The 17,199-nt window shown below is 32.6% G+C and overlaps 3 protein-coding genes across 5 annotated transcripts in view; 2 read left to right on the plus strand and 1 right to left on the minus strand.

Moving 5' to 3' along the window:
- LOC127064167 (uncharacterized) overlaps positions 1 to 7,325 on the plus strand; it is a 28,053-nt gene extending 20,728 nt beyond the window's left edge. The window contains exons 3-4 of the mRNA XM_050994801.1: positions 4,257 to 4,437; positions 4,799 to 7,325. Coding sequence (XP_050850758.1) covers positions 4,257 to 4,437; positions 4,799 to 5,052 — 435 coding nt within the window. The 3' untranslated portion in view covers positions 5,053 to 7,325. The remainder of the gene's footprint in view (positions 1 to 4,256; positions 4,438 to 4,798) is intronic.
- Positions 7,321 to 8,288, minus strand: LOC127064171 (mediator of RNA polymerase II transcription subunit 22). The gene is made up of 3 exons (XM_050994814.1): positions 8,274 to 8,288; positions 7,930 to 8,159; positions 7,321 to 7,793 (listed from the first exon to the last, which is right to left on the minus strand). The coding sequence occupies exons 2-3, from the start codon at positions 8,030 to 8,032 to the stop codon at positions 7,474 to 7,476; spliced, it is 423 nt and encodes a 140-aa protein (XP_050850771.1). The 5' UTR covers positions 8,033 to 8,159; positions 8,274 to 8,288; the 3' UTR covers positions 7,321 to 7,473.
- LOC127064168 (gamma-aminobutyric acid type B receptor subunit 1) lies at positions 8,149 to 15,929 on the plus strand. 3 transcript variants are annotated; one of them, XM_050994806.1, is made up of 12 exons: positions 8,149 to 8,930; positions 9,204 to 9,302; positions 9,379 to 9,513; positions 9,586 to 9,756; positions 9,871 to 10,369; positions 10,628 to 10,755; positions 10,980 to 11,272; positions 11,370 to 11,613; positions 12,516 to 12,759; positions 12,863 to 13,257; positions 13,347 to 13,485; positions 15,179 to 15,929. In XM_050994806.1, exons 1-12 carry the CDS (start codon positions 8,790 to 8,792, stop codon positions 15,196 to 15,198), a joined length of 2,508 nt encoding a protein of 835 aa, XP_050850763.1. In that variant the 5' UTR covers positions 8,149 to 8,789; the 3' UTR covers positions 15,199 to 15,929. The 3 variants fall into 3 exon arrangements, with proteins under 3 accessions (XP_050850763.1, XP_050850761.1, XP_050850762.1); XM_050994804.1 differs by having other exon boundaries at positions 13,347 to 15,929; XM_050994805.1 differs by having other exon boundaries at positions 12,552 to 12,759; positions 13,347 to 15,929.
- The last annotated feature ends 1,270 nt before the right edge of the window (positions 15,930 to 17,199 follow it).

Consider the following 17,199-nt stretch of genomic DNA (forward strand, 5'->3'; position numbering starts at 1 on the left):
TGTTGAAAATTTGCACTTTTTGTTAGATTTTTTTTTCTTCATATATATATATATATATATATATATATATATATACATATATATAAAGAAAAAAAAAATAAAGAATAATGACAATTAACGTTGGCAAAAGCTTTGCCTGAATTCAGCGACGCAAAACTTTATCTCTGCGAGAAAGGAAATTGTTATCTTCCTCGCTCTCTTTCTCTCACTTTGCTCTCCACTCTGTTTTCATGGACAATGGAAAGAAGAAACCGAATGTGTACACTTATTAACGTTGCACAGATAAGATATTACATGTTTGTAATCGTAAGATCGTGATCTCGGAAGAACAAAGTTTGACATAAGAAGATTTATTGTCTTTTTCTTCCATGTGCATTTACATAATATTACATTCCTGATCAGATCTATCTATTATAACCTTTTTTTTTGTATACATTTAATAATAACACCTAATTCTTAACTTCACTTTAAACTTTTACGTACTGTAGTGTAATCAACAACCGATATTTATATTTATTACAGTAACGTTTTAAATAATTGGAAATTTTTTAAATAAATAAGTTTCAACATCGATTGTTTTTAAAAATAAAATACTTCAGAAATAAATGATCCTTATCATCGATAATTCGATTAAGATAAATGATGAATAAGAATGAGAAAGAAAGAGTAAAGATTTGTTAGAAAAAAAAAAAAAGAAATCCTTGCATCGATCGTTTTTGGTAACAAGCCGTGACTGCCATAACAGTAGTACGTATCTCATTTTACTATTACGGTGTTATACGCGAGTACGTAAAGGTCGGCTGCTATGATAAAAACTGGATGTAGACGCATCCGTTATGTCCTAATAAAAGCAGACGCTCGAAGTATCTCCGGCTTAAGCTTTGCGATTCAGTCGTTTCGACTGCGAATTTGTCTCCACTAACTCGTTCTACTCGTTTCTTTGCTGAATAACAACTGTTGGACTTTTCCCTTATATAAAAGGCGGATGTATTTTTTAATGACTTTTCGATAATTCCGAGAAAGATAAATTCTACAAAATTCTTATCTATCAAACGATCTAAATAATCTAACAATCTAATAATTAAATATTAAAGTGGATCAGAAATCAAGTACTTAAATATTTATAAAATATATGTGTAACTTTTATTATCAGATGTCGTTGGAATAATTTGGAGAGACAGAATATAAAATATTAGAAAAACAAAATCAATAATTTTTTATCGTGATTCTTTTTTTCTACATCAAAGTTAGATATTAGATAATCGTGAATACTCATAAGAATTCTTACGAAGTACCTAACTTTAATTCGTATTAAGTTGTTCTTATGTCGAACGATGCGACGAAGTCACGTAACACATTCGTCACGTTGCAAAGAGTATGTGTTATACATACTCGTTATATCTCCTGTATGCGTCTTGCGAACGAAGTTAAACAATTCACAAGCCAAACATTTATATTATGCGCACTTTCGTTAGAGAAACGATTTGTCATCCATCGTACGAAACATGATGTAAAAGGAGCATCAGAGAATGGGAACTTTCCATATTAATGTTTGTCAATGACCAATAGCCTCATCTAACTTATTGACAATGCCATTTTCACGTTTTAGCAAAAAGAAAGTAGGTAGTAACTTACGATTAGCCATCACTTACCCCTCTTCTCTCTCTCTCTCTTTTTTTTTTTTTTAGAATCGTTTTCACTACAATTTTACAAATGTTTATGAACATAATTCATAACTATTTCTACTTTCATAAGAGTTTCTAGAAACATATATTATGACAGGATTAATATTTAGACAGGCTTAATTCAAATTAAGTATACGTCTATGTATCTCGAAAATTACTTAACGTTCTAATTGTTTTAAATATTATTTTTCGTATACGAATAACTCATTACAAAATTAATCTTAATTAGATATATTTTTTTTAAATGATTTCATATTTTAATTATTATATTCTCTCAGTAAACATAACGAACGGCTAAGATTAAAATATTGTATCGTCGATCATTTGGGAAAGTTCAAGAATGTCCTTAAGATACAATCCAAGCGATAGAAGACCGAGGACAGCTGGAATTTACGAAATAAAATTTTTTTTCTGCGGCCGAGTTCCAAACTCAGGCCGCTGGATTTGTAGAAAGCATGCTAACGTCGTGTCATCTATGTGCATCTCTAGTGTGACCAACTTCACAATTTCCTCTTTTCTCTCTCTCTCTTTCTCTTTCTCTTTCTCTTTCTCTTTCTCTTTCTCTTTCTAATTCTCTTTCACTCGTTTAAAGTCTTATAGCCTTTTTTATAGCTAATATTTCCACGAGTTAAATAGCCTAAACTTTCCATCGAATCATAAAGAACAATTATACATTCATCGATTTTCAAAAGTTCCAATTTTTGAGAAATTACAAACAACAGATCATAGTTATCATATCAATAATACATACGCATAAGCTACGTGATAAATTCAATTGTTCACCTTCAAGTGTTTCATATTTCAAGTATAATATTATATATCTCTATATTTTAGGTATAGACTATACCTAAAAATAAATTATACATTTTGAATCCCGGATACGTGAACGTTAATTGATTCATCATAATTTTTAACATCAATTATTCGCAAAATATTATAAGAAAAGAGAACGTTCAAGGCGTAGATATAATTAACTAAAGCAAGCAGTCAAGTCGTAGTTGAAATAATTGTAGATAGGTACTGTTATTGCCATATCTATATAACAAAACCCGGTTTGTACTCGTGATAATAAATGAAGATAGATCATTTTAGATTGTGATCGAATTTATCGAGATAAAAAGGTGTTCTTACTTATCACTTTTGATTTGTTAATAAGAAAACAAATCCGAAATGTTCTTTCTGATCTTTTGTACGACCTTATCGAAAAAAAATTCTCAGAACACCAATGTCTTCTCGCTTCTGCGCTCGAAAAATCAACGAGTGTGACCGGTTACTGTTATTCCACGCCAGTCTGTGTTAATGCCGTTGCTTTTGTTTGTTTTGTAATTACTTTTCATTCTTTTTTATAATCCATACGAAGCAAGTTGAGTCTTTTTCTTAACGTCAGTACGTTAAAAAATATTGTTAACAAATTTCGATGGATCAATATGAAATATTAGACATTGCTTTTTCGAGGATTTTTACGAAAAACACGATCTAAATAAATTAAAAAAAAAAAGAAAAGAAAGAACACATTTGCAGATTTAATTAATAATTTAATCAGTCCTAGAATCAATATGTTGAATGCCGATCTATTTTCACGGTGATTTTCTATCGAAGTCGCGTGAGCATTTTATGGGTTCACATTATTGCATTCATCGCGAACGATTAAAAAACATAGTTATGATATTCATAAAGCTATGTAAAATAGACCAGCATGAAACGTATTATTAATTTGATTAATTTTATTATTTACTTTTTAATTAATTTATTTTAATTTGATTAATATTATTTTACAGTTATAAAACTAAAATATAAATGATATAAAATGATGTTTAGTATTAGAACAAGATAAGCAAAAATGAGATTTATCTGGACAATCTTCACAAAACGTTAGTATTTTTACAATACACCAATTTCTTCCTCATTGATTACGTAAACCAGTAGTTATATTTATAGCTATTACTTAAAATTGATTTTTCTCGGAATATGTATTCGCAATGTTTCTTAAACGTTAGATTTCAAAATTATTCGTCATATATATATATCGCTTGAAAATTTTTTTTCTTGTAATTTCATATTGTTTATTGAAAAAGCACAATTTATATAAACTTTTATTGTATATGTTGAAACCAGATAACTGATTGATATCATTTTTGCTCTCCTTATTTGTTATTTATATCTTATGTGAAAGAATTATGAGACTGGCGTCGTATAGCAACAAGAAACAATAATTGAAAATAAAAAGACGATTGATAACTTGAAGATAATAGTAGATATGAGCTCTCTTGTGAGCCGGAAATGCCACATGATCCATCGATGACTCACGTTATGATAATTGCATTATACATGAAAATTGTGCATTAACCGATGAATATTATGAAGCATTTCATGATCATGTTCCACAAATTAAAATAAATAAAATAACCTGAATAGAAAGACTGAATATGAGCGATAAGTGGTTTCTGCGGTATTCAACGTGTTAAATGATCAATTGGAAATTAATCGAAATTGTTTTTTGGTTGATTTAATTAAACGTCATTCAAATTACTATAAGATCGTTTTATACTAATATATCCGTGTTCGTTTCAGCATCGAATACAATTTGATGATATGGCGACGCGTACCTTCGAATATCCAAGCGAGGCCTCTATGCTGGAGGGCGAGGGCAGCATCGTGGATGGTGAAACCTCTGCTTCCGGAGAGCAATCTACGCAGATCAGTAATAAAACGTCCGCGACCGGTTCGACGACGAGCATCCCGTCGCTTCTCGGTAATTTTCATAGTTAACAACAATGACTTACCTAACTATTCCTCATCTTGCTTTATTGAAACATGTCTACATATATATGTAGGTGTATATATAGATATTTATGTGTATTTCATGTAGATATTAACAATCACAGTTTGTTATTTAATCGTCTCGATAGTTCTCGTACTTTTTTTTTATGGTAAAACGTGATGTTGTAAATCTCTGTAAAAAATTAGATTTATATCTATATATATACATAGACATTTGCTATTAGAATCAATTGAATAAATTGTAAAATTATTATGTATTATAAAAATGATCGTTTGTTCGAAATACACTTACGTTTATTTCGATCTTTTCACACGTTTACCTATTTTTTTAGGAGGTGGTGGTTTAGCGAGCTATACACCAAGCAAAGTGGATTTGGCATCTGAGGGCTTCGAATTAGGTGTCACCAGGGCTACGTTAACAACGGGTACAGGCTTAACTACGAACAACACGAATGGCAACGATCAACAACAGCAGCAGCAGCAGCAACAGCAGCAAGGGCAAAACACGAGCGAGGTCGACTACTTGAAACCTGCTCAAGATGGTAATGCATGGGGTTCCGAGACGACCGGTGATCTTCTTTATTGAATAGCCGATGAACCGGTGAAGAAGAAGAAATAAACGTAGGAGCGAGAAAAGAGGAGAGAAAGAAAGACAAAACTGCGAGAGCCCAAAAAGAAAGAAAAAAGGGAATCACGTTGAAATATTTTCTGCCTTTCTACCTTGAAATATATCATATTCCAGAGATCGAGGATAACGTAAGAAAAAAAGAAAGAAAGAAAAAGGAAAAGAAGAACGATTAGCGTCGTAGGTTTGTAAAAATCGATCGAAGAGATAATAATGACTTTCGAGCAAATGAATTCTGTTCGTTTGTTTCTTTTCTTTTTTTCCACGAGTCCGAAGAAAGATAGAAAGAGTGGAGACAAAAGTAAATAAAAACAAGTACGATAATGAAATCCTCAATCTCGAATGCACGGCGCAGCAGGAAACGCGTGTTGAATACGGTTAGACGTTTAGTCAAATTTACAAAAGAAACAGTATCATTCCAAGTTTATGCATTTACCTCTTATTCTTACGATATATCGCGAAGCGAACGGATAACTTTCCTAAAGAGAACGAATCATCGATTACTGCCAAGATATGTTAGTATTTGTTCTAAATATGGCGCCTTAAAAAACTACGAGCCAATCGACGACGATGCCTATTCATCGAGAGATCGACGTAGTCGTCGTGTCAGATATATATGCAAAAAGAAAATGAAAGCATATCACCTTTTTGGCGTATTTTATAGGTATATATATATATACATATATGCATAGTAAGGTCGATAGGGAGAACTGAAAGTTTTGTAACCTTTTTGAGATTATTTTACCGCTAAGCTGCGAAGTATTTAAGCTGCCAATCGAGGATCAGAATTTTATGCAAACGTTTTTAGGAAAGAAAAAGAAAAAGAAAAATTAAAACAAAATTATGATAAAAATTGAATATCGTAGAGGTGTATGATCGGGGATAGGGGGGTGGGGGGAGGGGTATATATGTAATAAAAACAAAAAGAACAATACACCAAGAAATATACTGAGGTTTAGATTTGTAAAAGTTTTTTGCCAAAGTAGAACGTAAGTCTACTTAGAATATACTTATCATATATGTACAATAAGCCACTGTCGATTTACTGAATTTGTAAGAATTGTAAGTCGAAAAGGAAAAAAAAAGGAATTCACTATTTCACGTCAAACGATCATTTCGAAGCGTATTGGGAACGCGCCTCGTACGTAACTTAAATCGTACTTCAATAAAAGTACATATGTGATTTCATTTCGAATTTCAGCCAGCTTTTTGTTTGTCATATGCGGACGAGGACCAAAAATAATGGAATAGGAGATAAAAAGATTTATTGGTTCATTAAGATTAATCATTAATTTTAAGTGAAAAGAATTATGTATATACTAAATTATTATTGGTCTTATGAGCATTTAGGTTCGTGATATCCACTCTCGAAATTTAGGGAGGGAAAAAATTAAGCTAGATTAAGACCGATATTCTATGTATTTTTATTTCTTCTAATTGTCTGATTTATGTTCAAGATATTAGTGTACCACATGTATTCTGAACGTTCATTTTTGAATCGTGTAAGTATTTAATGTATTATCGAAGCATTACTTGGTATAGATAATCTTTACTTGATTTGCGTTATCGCGGACTGATTCAAGTAAAAATAAATACAATATAAAGATAATAATTTATTGAAAGGTGCATTTATCGTTTGTATTGAATCGTTCTCACGTTTTGTTGCGTCTGAAATAGCTATTAATTAGGTACTGTAACGGTTCTCCAAGTATTTTGTGATGTAATACTTTTATTTAATTGCCTATATATACAAGATCCATCAATTAGTGGATCAATGTCACAGCGTTGTGCTTACACTGTGATACTCTTGTTATTCTTCTAGTACTCGATAGTAACTCTCAAGGAAATGCTCGGAAACAAGAACAGTCGGAAGACTAGGGTTATATCTGCATGCTATCGATAACTGCGCGGATTTAGGGAGATTGTACGCGTAGGATTCCAAATTTATTGACAAAGTATTGATTTGTATCTCTTTTGTAAAGTAGATTTTAATCTCCTTACTGCAATTGGGGGAACTCCGTAATATTTCTGTAAATTATATTTGTACAATATGAGCAAGTACGATCATCGGAGTCCATATTATTATGCAAGTAGCATTTATGATCATCCTTAACATTTGACGCTTGAATTCACAATACTACATTATCGAATATGCTTATTAATTAGAAATATCGTGTGATGTATCGTATGTGTGTCAAAATATTGAAGTAATAAAAGGAAACAAGTATGTCTTACTTCATATTCTATGTGTATTGCCATAATCAATGAAAACAAATAAGAGAGTCATCTTATAAAAATTAATCCTATTTATTTAAATAAATATTTAAAGTTTATGATATCACGAACTTAAAGAATTAGAAATTTCCTAAGATTTAACAGATGTTATTTATATATCGAAGTATAATATTCTTCTTCTAGGTCATACAAATCAGCTGCCATATCGTCTCTTAAAGATGCTAGTTTCTGATCACATTCGGCTTGCTTCGTTCTGAATAATTTACTATTATGAGCTATAGCGTCATTAACAGATGGAAAATCATTAAGGATCAGATACTGTTTTATATCTGAAACCAACTTCATCAGAGATTCACCAGCTCTAACGATATTAGCTGCTCTGACATGCATTTCAAACGTGTCCTGCTCGCATTGTGCCATCCGTGATAGTTGCGAGTCATTTTCACCTTTGGCAAGCTTGACGATTTCTGAAGATAAAGCAATTGAATATAAAGAGAATTCTTTCAAAAATAGTTTTAGAAATAAAAAAGGAAAGATAATAATAAAGAACGTTCGAAATTAATGTTAAAAGTACAAGAAAGAAAGTTTGAGGTTAGGACGCACCTTCGAAATTTTCTAACATCGATTTAACATCATCCTTCAATCGCGTTGTATACGATTTCAACAAGGCTTCTTTGCTCTGTGGTAATGCACGTTGTGCTGCCATTTGATCTAATAATAACACACTTTTGTCTTTGAAAAGAATAATTTCTTTGATTCACAACAAACTCATGAGCGTTCCTCACTGATCATGGTATTGTTGAGTTCTAACTTACCGACCAAGCAAGGGTACACTACGAAGAAGTAATTTAAAATCTATCAAATGTTTTCTTACAATTAATATAAGATATATATGTTATATCAAGTCAGATTACGCTATAAAATTTGTAAAAAAAGAATTGTCGTACAATGCACGTTTGCTATAATTTTCTTATCGATCTGTATAGTGTAGCAGGGGATATGTACGAGCGTTCTTGAGAGCCACCTCCTTTATCCCCACTACTATCCTCGCTCGAGTCCCGGGATGGAATCAATATGAAAGCTCCCGCGAAGCTTCCGTCTTCGATGAAAAGCACTTTAACACGGACAATAAGATTGGTCGTGAGTTCGATAGACTTCCTTTGCCTATAATAATGATCGAGTGTTCGCACCAAGTAGTTCGTCGATTTATTTGAAGGATTGATCGTTTCGAGTGAACGCACTCTCACGCGGGAAAGAAAGTTAAAGGAGAATTTTTCGGAAGGGGTGAAAATAACGTCCCTTTAATCGAGTTCAAAATAGGGCTGGTGTAAAGAGAGAATGAAGGGTACGAAAAAAGTGCGCTTCTCAAGATCGCGTTCATTGGGTGTGTCATAGGGATAATTTTAAAGATACGAAAAGAGAAATAGAAGAAAGAAATAAAGAGAGAAAGATTTAGCAACAGAATGTTGATCCTAATGATCACCATTTTAACAGTAGCTCGTACGATCATCGCTTCGTTACCACCTTCTGATGAGAACGACAATGTCCTTCATATCGGTGGTATTTTCCCGATAAATGGAGAGGGTGGCTGGCAGGGTGGTCAGGTTAGTGAAAGGAACATGTTTTACACTTTATAAGTGATTGTTACGTGAATTATCACGGGGTTGACTCAATGACCTCAACTACCTTGGGGTTTTACTCAATGAATCATCCTGTCAATTTTTTTTTCCCTATTTCATTTCTAACTTACGAGAAAACATTTTATTTCCGTTATTTAAATACCGTCATTAATTCGGATTGGTTTTCTTTCATATCGTATATATAGAGTATATTAAAATAAAGTATTATATAAAGATATATAATGTATTTGTAATTAGGCATGTATGCCAGCCGTGAATTTGGCATTAGATGACGTTAATCGTGAAAAGAATTTGTTGCCTGGTTTCATTCTGAAATTACACTCAAATGACAGCGAGGTAAGAGTCGTTAATCGGCTAGATATAGTTTGTAAGTAATATGTCATACACTAATTCATTATATTCCCCTTTTCAGTGCGAACCTGGCCTTGGTGCCTCGGTAATGTACAATTTGCTCTACTACAAGCCGCATAAACTGATGCTCTTGGCCGGATGTAGCACGGTTTGTACCACTGTTGCTGAAGCAGCAAAAATGTGGAACTTGGTTGTCGTAAGTAATCACTGTCTTTCTTCTTCGAAATTAAATAATAAAAAAGGACGATCGAACGAACTATTTTTTCAGCTATGTTATGGTGCCTCGTCGCCAGCTTTATCAGACAGGAATCGATTCCCGACTTTATTCAGGACACATCCATCCGCCACCGTGCATAACCCCACGAGAATCAAACTCCTACAAAAATTCGGCTGGTCGCGTGTTGCCATATTGCAGCAAGCCGAGGAAGTGTTCATTTCTGTCAGTCCATTTATATTGTTTCTGGATTATTCTTAAATAATAGTATATACGTATTCCTAGATAATATTGCTTGATCATTGTCTAATATTTTGTATGTCTTTTCTCACGATACAGACAGTAGAAGATCTAGAAGCACGCTGTAAAGAAGCAGGAATAGAAATAGTCACACGTCAGAGCTTCCTCTCTGATCCTTCGGACGCTGTGAGGAATCTACGTAGACAAGATGCTAGAATAATTGTCGGTCTCTTTTATGTAGTAGCTGCGAGAAGAGTACTCTGTGAATTGTATCGTCACAATCTTTATGGGAAGAGTTACGTTTGGTTTTTCATCGGATGGTATGAGGACAATTGGTTCGAGGTGAATCTCGATAAGGAGAATATCGTTTGTACTAAGGAACAAATGAGACAAGCTGCTGAAGGTCATTTAACGACCGAGGCTCTCATGTGGAATCAAAATAACGATACGACTATCAGCGGTATGACGTCGGAAGATTTCAGACAAAGATTGAACAAAATGTTGAAGGACGATGGATATGAGATCGATAACAATCGGTATCCCGAAGGTTATCAGGAAGCTCCACTCGCGTACGACGCTGTTTGGTCTGTAGCATTAGGTAAGCGTGTCATTGGTATAAATATAAAAAGTATTCGGATACTTGACACATTTTCAGTTTTATCGATTTTCTGTTGTACGAATACAATGGGACGAAGATTCCAACGAGGGTGTAACATATATAAATGTATATCCTCGAAAGGGACTTTTGTTAGAGCACAATAATCTGAAAATGAACGGAAAGCTGGAAATTTGAAGTATCCGTTCTATAAAAGATCAGAATCTTGCTGCTCGCTAAAAACGCTTTTCTATATATTAGCCTTTAACAAAACTATGGAGAAGTTAAGTAAACTCGGCAAGAGCTTGAAGAACTTTACCTACACCGACAAGGAAATCGCCGATGAGATTTATTCGGCTATCAACTCGACGCAATTTCTAGGAGTTTCCGTATGTAAAAAATGTTCAAATGTATAGGGTGCATAAAAATGATGTGTCCGCTACTTTACCAGATGTTTCTTCAATTCGTGATTCATTTTGATGAAAGTTTTCAAGGTCAGATTTTCTTAACGATCAAGAATTCGTCCTTGAAGTTGTGGTTGGCCACATTTTATGAAACACTTTGTATATTTAATTACGTCTATCTTCAATAATGTCTTCGAACCTTTCTACAGGGATACGTAGCTTTTAGTTCGCAAGGTGACAGGATTGCATTGACACAAATCGAGCAAGTAATCGATGGAAAGTACGTTAAGTTAGGATATTATGATACGCAAAGCGACAATCTTACATGGCGAAACATGGAGCGTTGGATAGGTGGAAAAGTACCTCAAGATAGAACGATAGTAAGGACGGTGCTAAGAACGGTATCACTGCCTTTATTCATATGTATGGGAACTATATCGTCTGTCGGGATTGTTATAGCTATTGTATTGATTATTTTTAACGTCTGGAATAGGCATCGAAGGTGTGGAAGCATTTCGTTTGATAAGCAACATTCTATATCCAACTTATGTACTCTTTCATTGATTTACTTTATTCACTTGTTGCTGTTGATTTTGTAGGGTGATTATGTCTTCTCATCCGGTATGTAACACGATCATGCTGGCGGGTGTGATAGCCTGTTTCATATCTGTATTTCTTCTTGGAATCGATGGCAGATTCGTTTCACCAGGTGAATATCCAGGAGTTTGTCAGGCGAGAGCCTGGATGTTATCCACCGGTTTTACTCTTGCGTTCGGTGCTATGTTCAGTAAAGTATGGCGAGTTCACAGACTCACTACTAAAACGAAAGCCGATCAGGCGAAGGTAAGTAGAAACGATCATTCGATTGATAGTCTATTATAGTTAGTTTGCATAGTGCATAATTTTCAGAAATAGCGTTTACTTCCTTTTCGAATAGTGGTTATTTAGTAATTTTACCATATTTTTTTACGCTTCTAATGCTCATATCTAATGTTTTCCCCTAATAGAAGTTTATGTATGTACATAGTGAACACCCAGCACGAGTTACCCTATGTCCTAATTAAATGTCGCACAGCAACAAAATTATTGTCCTTCAATTAACCGATGCAATATTGTCCATATACTACTGGCTGTCGAGTATTATTCGCGACCGTAGAATAAGCCTTTTTTGCACTTAAAAAATCAATAACTCCGCGGAATTATACATTGTTGTTATAGACGTGATAGAATTTAAAATGCGATTCTAAAAAAAAAAGAAACGAAATATTTATAAACATGTTAGTCGCCGTCAAAGATATTCAATAAGTAAAATATTATTAGACCTAATTTATTTCTGGCTTATTCATCAATTGGTTTATTGTAAATTTATAAATAAATATATAAATATTTTAACGAAAATCAATAAACGTATATATTTTAGTCAACGTACGTATTATACGCAGACTAAAAATTAGTACAAAACATTAGGAAGTGTTGTAATATTTAGTTTATCAAGCCTTACTATGTGACAAAAAACAAATTAGTTTGAACTTCAAACATTGCATTCGACAAATACGACATTGCCGTATCGTATTTGTTGTCGATTTGAACGCGATCATAGAATGTGCTGTTTTTTTTTAAATATCGTATTGGTCAGTCAATTGGACGACAACGATTTTGTCGCTTTACAACATCCAGTTAGGATATAGTTTTATGGATTTCACTCGTACGTCCTGCATCTTTAACCCGTTCTCCATTCTTTTTAGTTATTCATGGCTAAACAAAAAGTTTCGTCTATACAGAAGAAGATTCAACCGTGGAAGCTGTATACGATGGTAAGCGGATTATTGGCAATCGACATCGTACTGCTTAGCACATGGCAAGGGTTCCATCCTTTGCAAAGACAAATCGAGGTTTTCCCATTGGAATCACCTCCAACCGGAGACGACGATGCGAGAATAAGACCAGAATTAGAGCATTGCGAGAGCGAACATAATAGCATATGGCTGGGTTAGTATATATTTTCTTTTTATTTTATATAAGAGAAGATACAAAAGATTTCAAATTCGATTTTAAAGTTTATATCGATCAAACGTGAAAATGATTGTTCTAGGGATGATCTATGGTTACAAAGGTGTTATACTGGTCTTTGGATTATTCTTAGCATACGAAACGAGGAGTATCAAAGTGAAACAAATCAATGATTCTAGATACGTAGGCATGTCAATTTATAACGTAGTTGTATTATGCCTGATAACTGCCCCTGTTACAATGGTTATAGCCAGTCAACAAGATGCCAGTTTTGCTTTCGTAGCATTAGCAATTATATTTTGTTGCTTTCTCAGCATGGCGTTGATCTTTGTACCGAAGGTAATAGAAGTGATTAGACATCCTAGGGACAAGGCAGAATCAAAATATAATCCTGACGTAGGATTGTCAAAGGAGGACGAAGAAAAATATCAAAAATTATTGAGTGAGAATGATGAACTACAAAAACTCATTGCCGAGGTAAAAATGTTGATTATTTATATCGATCTAAGTACTATGAACATCGAACAATCATTTGTATATTTTTGTTTATCTCCTCGTCGGAGCAGAAGGAAGAGAAAATAAAGCTTTTGAAACAGAAGCTTGCCGAACGTGATGCATTGAAAGGAGGGGGTGGAAATATTGGAAAGGATTCCTTGATCGTAGCCGATTTTGTAACCGGCGAGGGAACTTCGGACAGTGCAATCGGTGGGGGTATTTCTGTTAATACAAGATCCTCGCGAGCTTCCGCTTCCGATTTTGAGTTGTCGGAATCGTATTTATAAACCCCAATCAATTCAACCTCATTTCATTCGGAGACGTTTCGAGTAGACCAAAGTTTTGTGTATTTTTTTTGACCAAAACTATGGTATCATGCAATAGTCATTGTCGGCGGTATTCCACGTATGTACCACAAATAAAAGATACTGTTACCTCTCAAGAAAAAGGTAAGAGAAAGAAAATAATAGTAAAGGAAAAAGTCGAATTTTGTGTTAAAATTAGTAAGCATGCGATGCTCGACGTCTACTTGCCTAGATTCGTACGAATGCTACTTCTACGAAAACGTATTCTAGATTTCTATATTCGTGTAAATGTGTAAATGTTGAACCGTCTGAAGTATCCGATATCGCCCATGCGCGTAAATACGTGGTCGAATTCGTAACTTCGTGTAAGTAGAAAACTCGATTAAACGTCATTTGAAATTCTAATTTGATGATGAATGGATCAAATCTCGGCCTAGACCATTTCAAGCCGTTCTCTCGCCCTTTCTCTTTCTCTATAACGACTACAGTATTCTTTTTCCAAGTTATTATACGGTTGGAGATGAAAGATAAAATATTCGATACGATATGAAATATTTGAATCGATGCTCGAAAATGATGCATACGCAATATACAAAATAATACAAAGTATCAAACAAAAAAAAGAAACATACAGACCATAGCACAATTTCTCATTTGATATTACCTTATGGAATTCAATCTTAAGGACCAACCATACATGTTAAATATATTCCTTGATCGAAATATTGATTTTCGATATCTGATATACACCTATATATTATTTTGGACGATTTTTCATTTATAAATGTAGGAGCAAGCACCTCCATTTCTAATAAGTAGGCATTCGTGAGAAGGTTGACCTGAGGGTTTGGATAATTTAATGGTTAGAAAATCGAAAGATCTGGGTTCGAATCACCTATCAAATTACCCAAGGGTCCAACTTTTTTTTGCAAATCCTACATAAAATGTAAATTTGTAATTATTCAAATTACTGACCAGGTCAAAAATTCCCCGGGTCCAAACAAATAACTTATATCCGATCGTTTCTTGACGATAGAATTCGACAGAAGATACAAAATATTTATTTATTTATTCTTGCATAATCGAAAGTTGAATCTATACAAATAGGATAAAGAGATGTGGTAGGTTTCTTTGTCACCAAAACGAATTTCTATCTCTGTGACATCAAATATCGTTTATTACTGAACAGATAAATTATGTGAAACAATTGCAGTTAAATCTCGTTAGACAATACTCGTTATTCTTTATTTGCTAACCGATGTAAACCTCATGAAGTCTGCTCCCAAATTTTGTAACGTTTAAATTTAATGCTTTCGCGCTAACAATTGATATTGCTAATTATTTGCAAGTAAAACAAATATTGACAAAAAAAAATGCTAACGAGATTTAAACGCTAGTCCGACCATTCATAAATAATTTGGGAGTCTTGATGAGGTATGTTATTGTAATTTTATCGTCCACGATATAAATATTTCTTATTTTATAAAGAAATTCACATTATACATTTGATACTTGCATTATTATTTATGAATGGCTATACTTCTTTAGGATTTTCTCGCTATATTTCAAGGATATGGTTTCTGACTTCTTGTTTCTAGATACGGACAACATCGGCTGATTACAAGAATATCATCAGCTACAATGTCAAAGCAATATGCACGAACGGGCTAAAAGTTTACGACAAAGCTATCTTCTAAAATTTAGTATTAAGCATATCTGTGCAATCTTTACTCGATTTTAAAAGCTTTTTTTTTTTGTATTGGGCAGGAACAAATGTTATCCATAATTCCGAAATACAATTTTATTAGTTAATATGGTAAGAACTGTCCACTCTCATAATTGTATAATTTACTAAAAAAAGAAGAACTGTTTCGCATCTCTAAAACGTGATAACGCGATTTAACTGCAATTTGCAAATTATTGTTATTATCCTCATCGTCGTCGTCGTCGTCATCGTCGTCGTTGTCGTCGTCGTCATTATCATCATCATTACTATCATCATCGTTATCAACATCATTATCATTATCATCATCATTATTATCGTGTACGTACAACGTAGATTAAAACGTAAACTATAAATACAAAAGTTGAAACGTGCGTGTTTTATCGATTGATCTGCGCTTTCTTTAGAAATTTCATTAAAAAAATAATTAATTTCGTTATATCGTGAGCATATCCACAATATTTTTTATTGTATCTCATTTATTTAGGGTCAAGTAAACAACATGCTCAAATTGTATATTTATGATAGCATTATCAAAATGTTGAAGAAAGTATCTTATATGTACGTTGGTATATGTGAAGATATTTATTTTTAAGTTTTTCAATTATAAACTTCGTTAAAAACTCTATGTGATCTTATTATTCCATCCTATATTAATCAAATCTTATAAATATTTTCGTTAATTTCAATCAAATTATACTGCATAACTCCTATAATATCGTGCGTATACCGTGATTACATTTTTCGATTTAATCAAATTGGTTAAATATTCTTTCTTCAATTCTTCTTGCTGTTATCAAAATTTCATAGAAACTATTATTAGATTAAAAGAATATATCACAGATTATAGTATTATATTTTTTTATACTTCATTTCAATATTTTTGACTGTTTCAATAAATTCAAAAGCATCAATAAATTAATTATTTTATTAAAGTGCAATGAATTCATTTTAATTTGAAAAAGATTCATTAATTAAAATTTTTACATACCTGCTAGGGTATTTGAGAAAATGGACTTTTTAAATCGTTTGATTGTACATGAGTTAAGACACCTTTGGAGATATGAAATACAAATAAATGAAGATTATACAATATAAAAAAGAAAAGATAAGTTGAAGAGTATATATCGAAAATTATCATATTTTATTTTAAATTTTGTAAAACTTTTTGTTTTCTCATAATCCGGCATATTATAACAGTTAGAGAAAAATATAAAATAAAATCGAAATTTGGCATAGTTAAAAATCGGCATTTAAACAAAAAAGTTTTCCCAATCAAAAGACAATAATTATTTTCTATGTAAAGAGTTTAGGTCTTTTTCTTTTCAAATGTATTAGAATTGTCCGGATTGTTTAATTTTGTTAATGCGTTACTTAAATGATGAACATTTTTTTGTTTGTTGTATATAGTGATTCTCCGTATGCAGTGATTAGGGCACAAAAAGACTGAATATCTTTTTTTGATTATCAATAATTTATTATCAACTCCGTTGGACATATAGATGACTAGGACATAAGAACAATATATATGAGAGAACAAAAAATCTATTACTTTCAATAGCACGAAATGTAGAAAGATTTTTTCTTCTTTTTGGATGGGTAGATATGTATGTAGGTCGATAGAAGCTTTGCTGTGATCACTTTTTTGTACTTTCTTTCAAAAGACATTTTAAACATGATTAATTCGTCTTATATAACAAATAAATTTATATAATAATATTAATAGATAAATATATATATATATATAAAATGTATATTATTCAAAATTAACAAAGCATTTTTATATTTTTACAAATCCTAGTTATGGTATTGCATATACTCTACTTTTATATCTTATGCATTTCATCTAAAATAAAAACTATAATATATATTTCATCGAAAATAAAAATCAATTGG

The sequence above is a fragment of the Vespula vulgaris genome, chromosome 5 (genome assembly GCF_905475345.1).
Source record: "Vespula vulgaris chromosome 5, iyVesVulg1.1, whole genome shotgun sequence".
Lineage (NCBI taxonomy): Eukaryota > Metazoa > Arthropoda > Insecta > Hymenoptera > Vespidae > Vespula > Vespula vulgaris.

Excerpts from the sequence above, each read along its gene's own strand:
- LOC127064171 (XM_050994814.1), bottom strand. The coding sequence starts at position 8,032 with ATGGCAGCACAACGTGCATTACCACAGAGCAAAGAAGCCTTGTTGAAA. Across the intron at positions 7,794-7,929 it reads GATGTTAGAAAATTTCGAAG|AAATCGTCAAGCTTGCCAAA; the intron begins GTGCGTCCTAAC and ends CTTTATCTTCAG.
- LOC127064168 (XM_050994804.1), top strand. The coding sequence starts at position 8,790 with ATGTTGATCCTAATGATCACCATTTTAACAGTAGCTCGTACGATCATC. Across the intron at positions 8,931-9,203 it reads GTGGCTGGCAGGGTGGTCAG|GCATGTATGCCAGCCGTGAA; the intron begins GTTAGTGAAAGG and ends ATTTGTAATTAG. Across the intron at positions 9,757-9,870 it reads CCGAGGAAGTGTTCATTTCT|ACAGTAGAAGATCTAGAAGC; the intron begins GTCAGTCCATTT and ends CTCACGATACAG.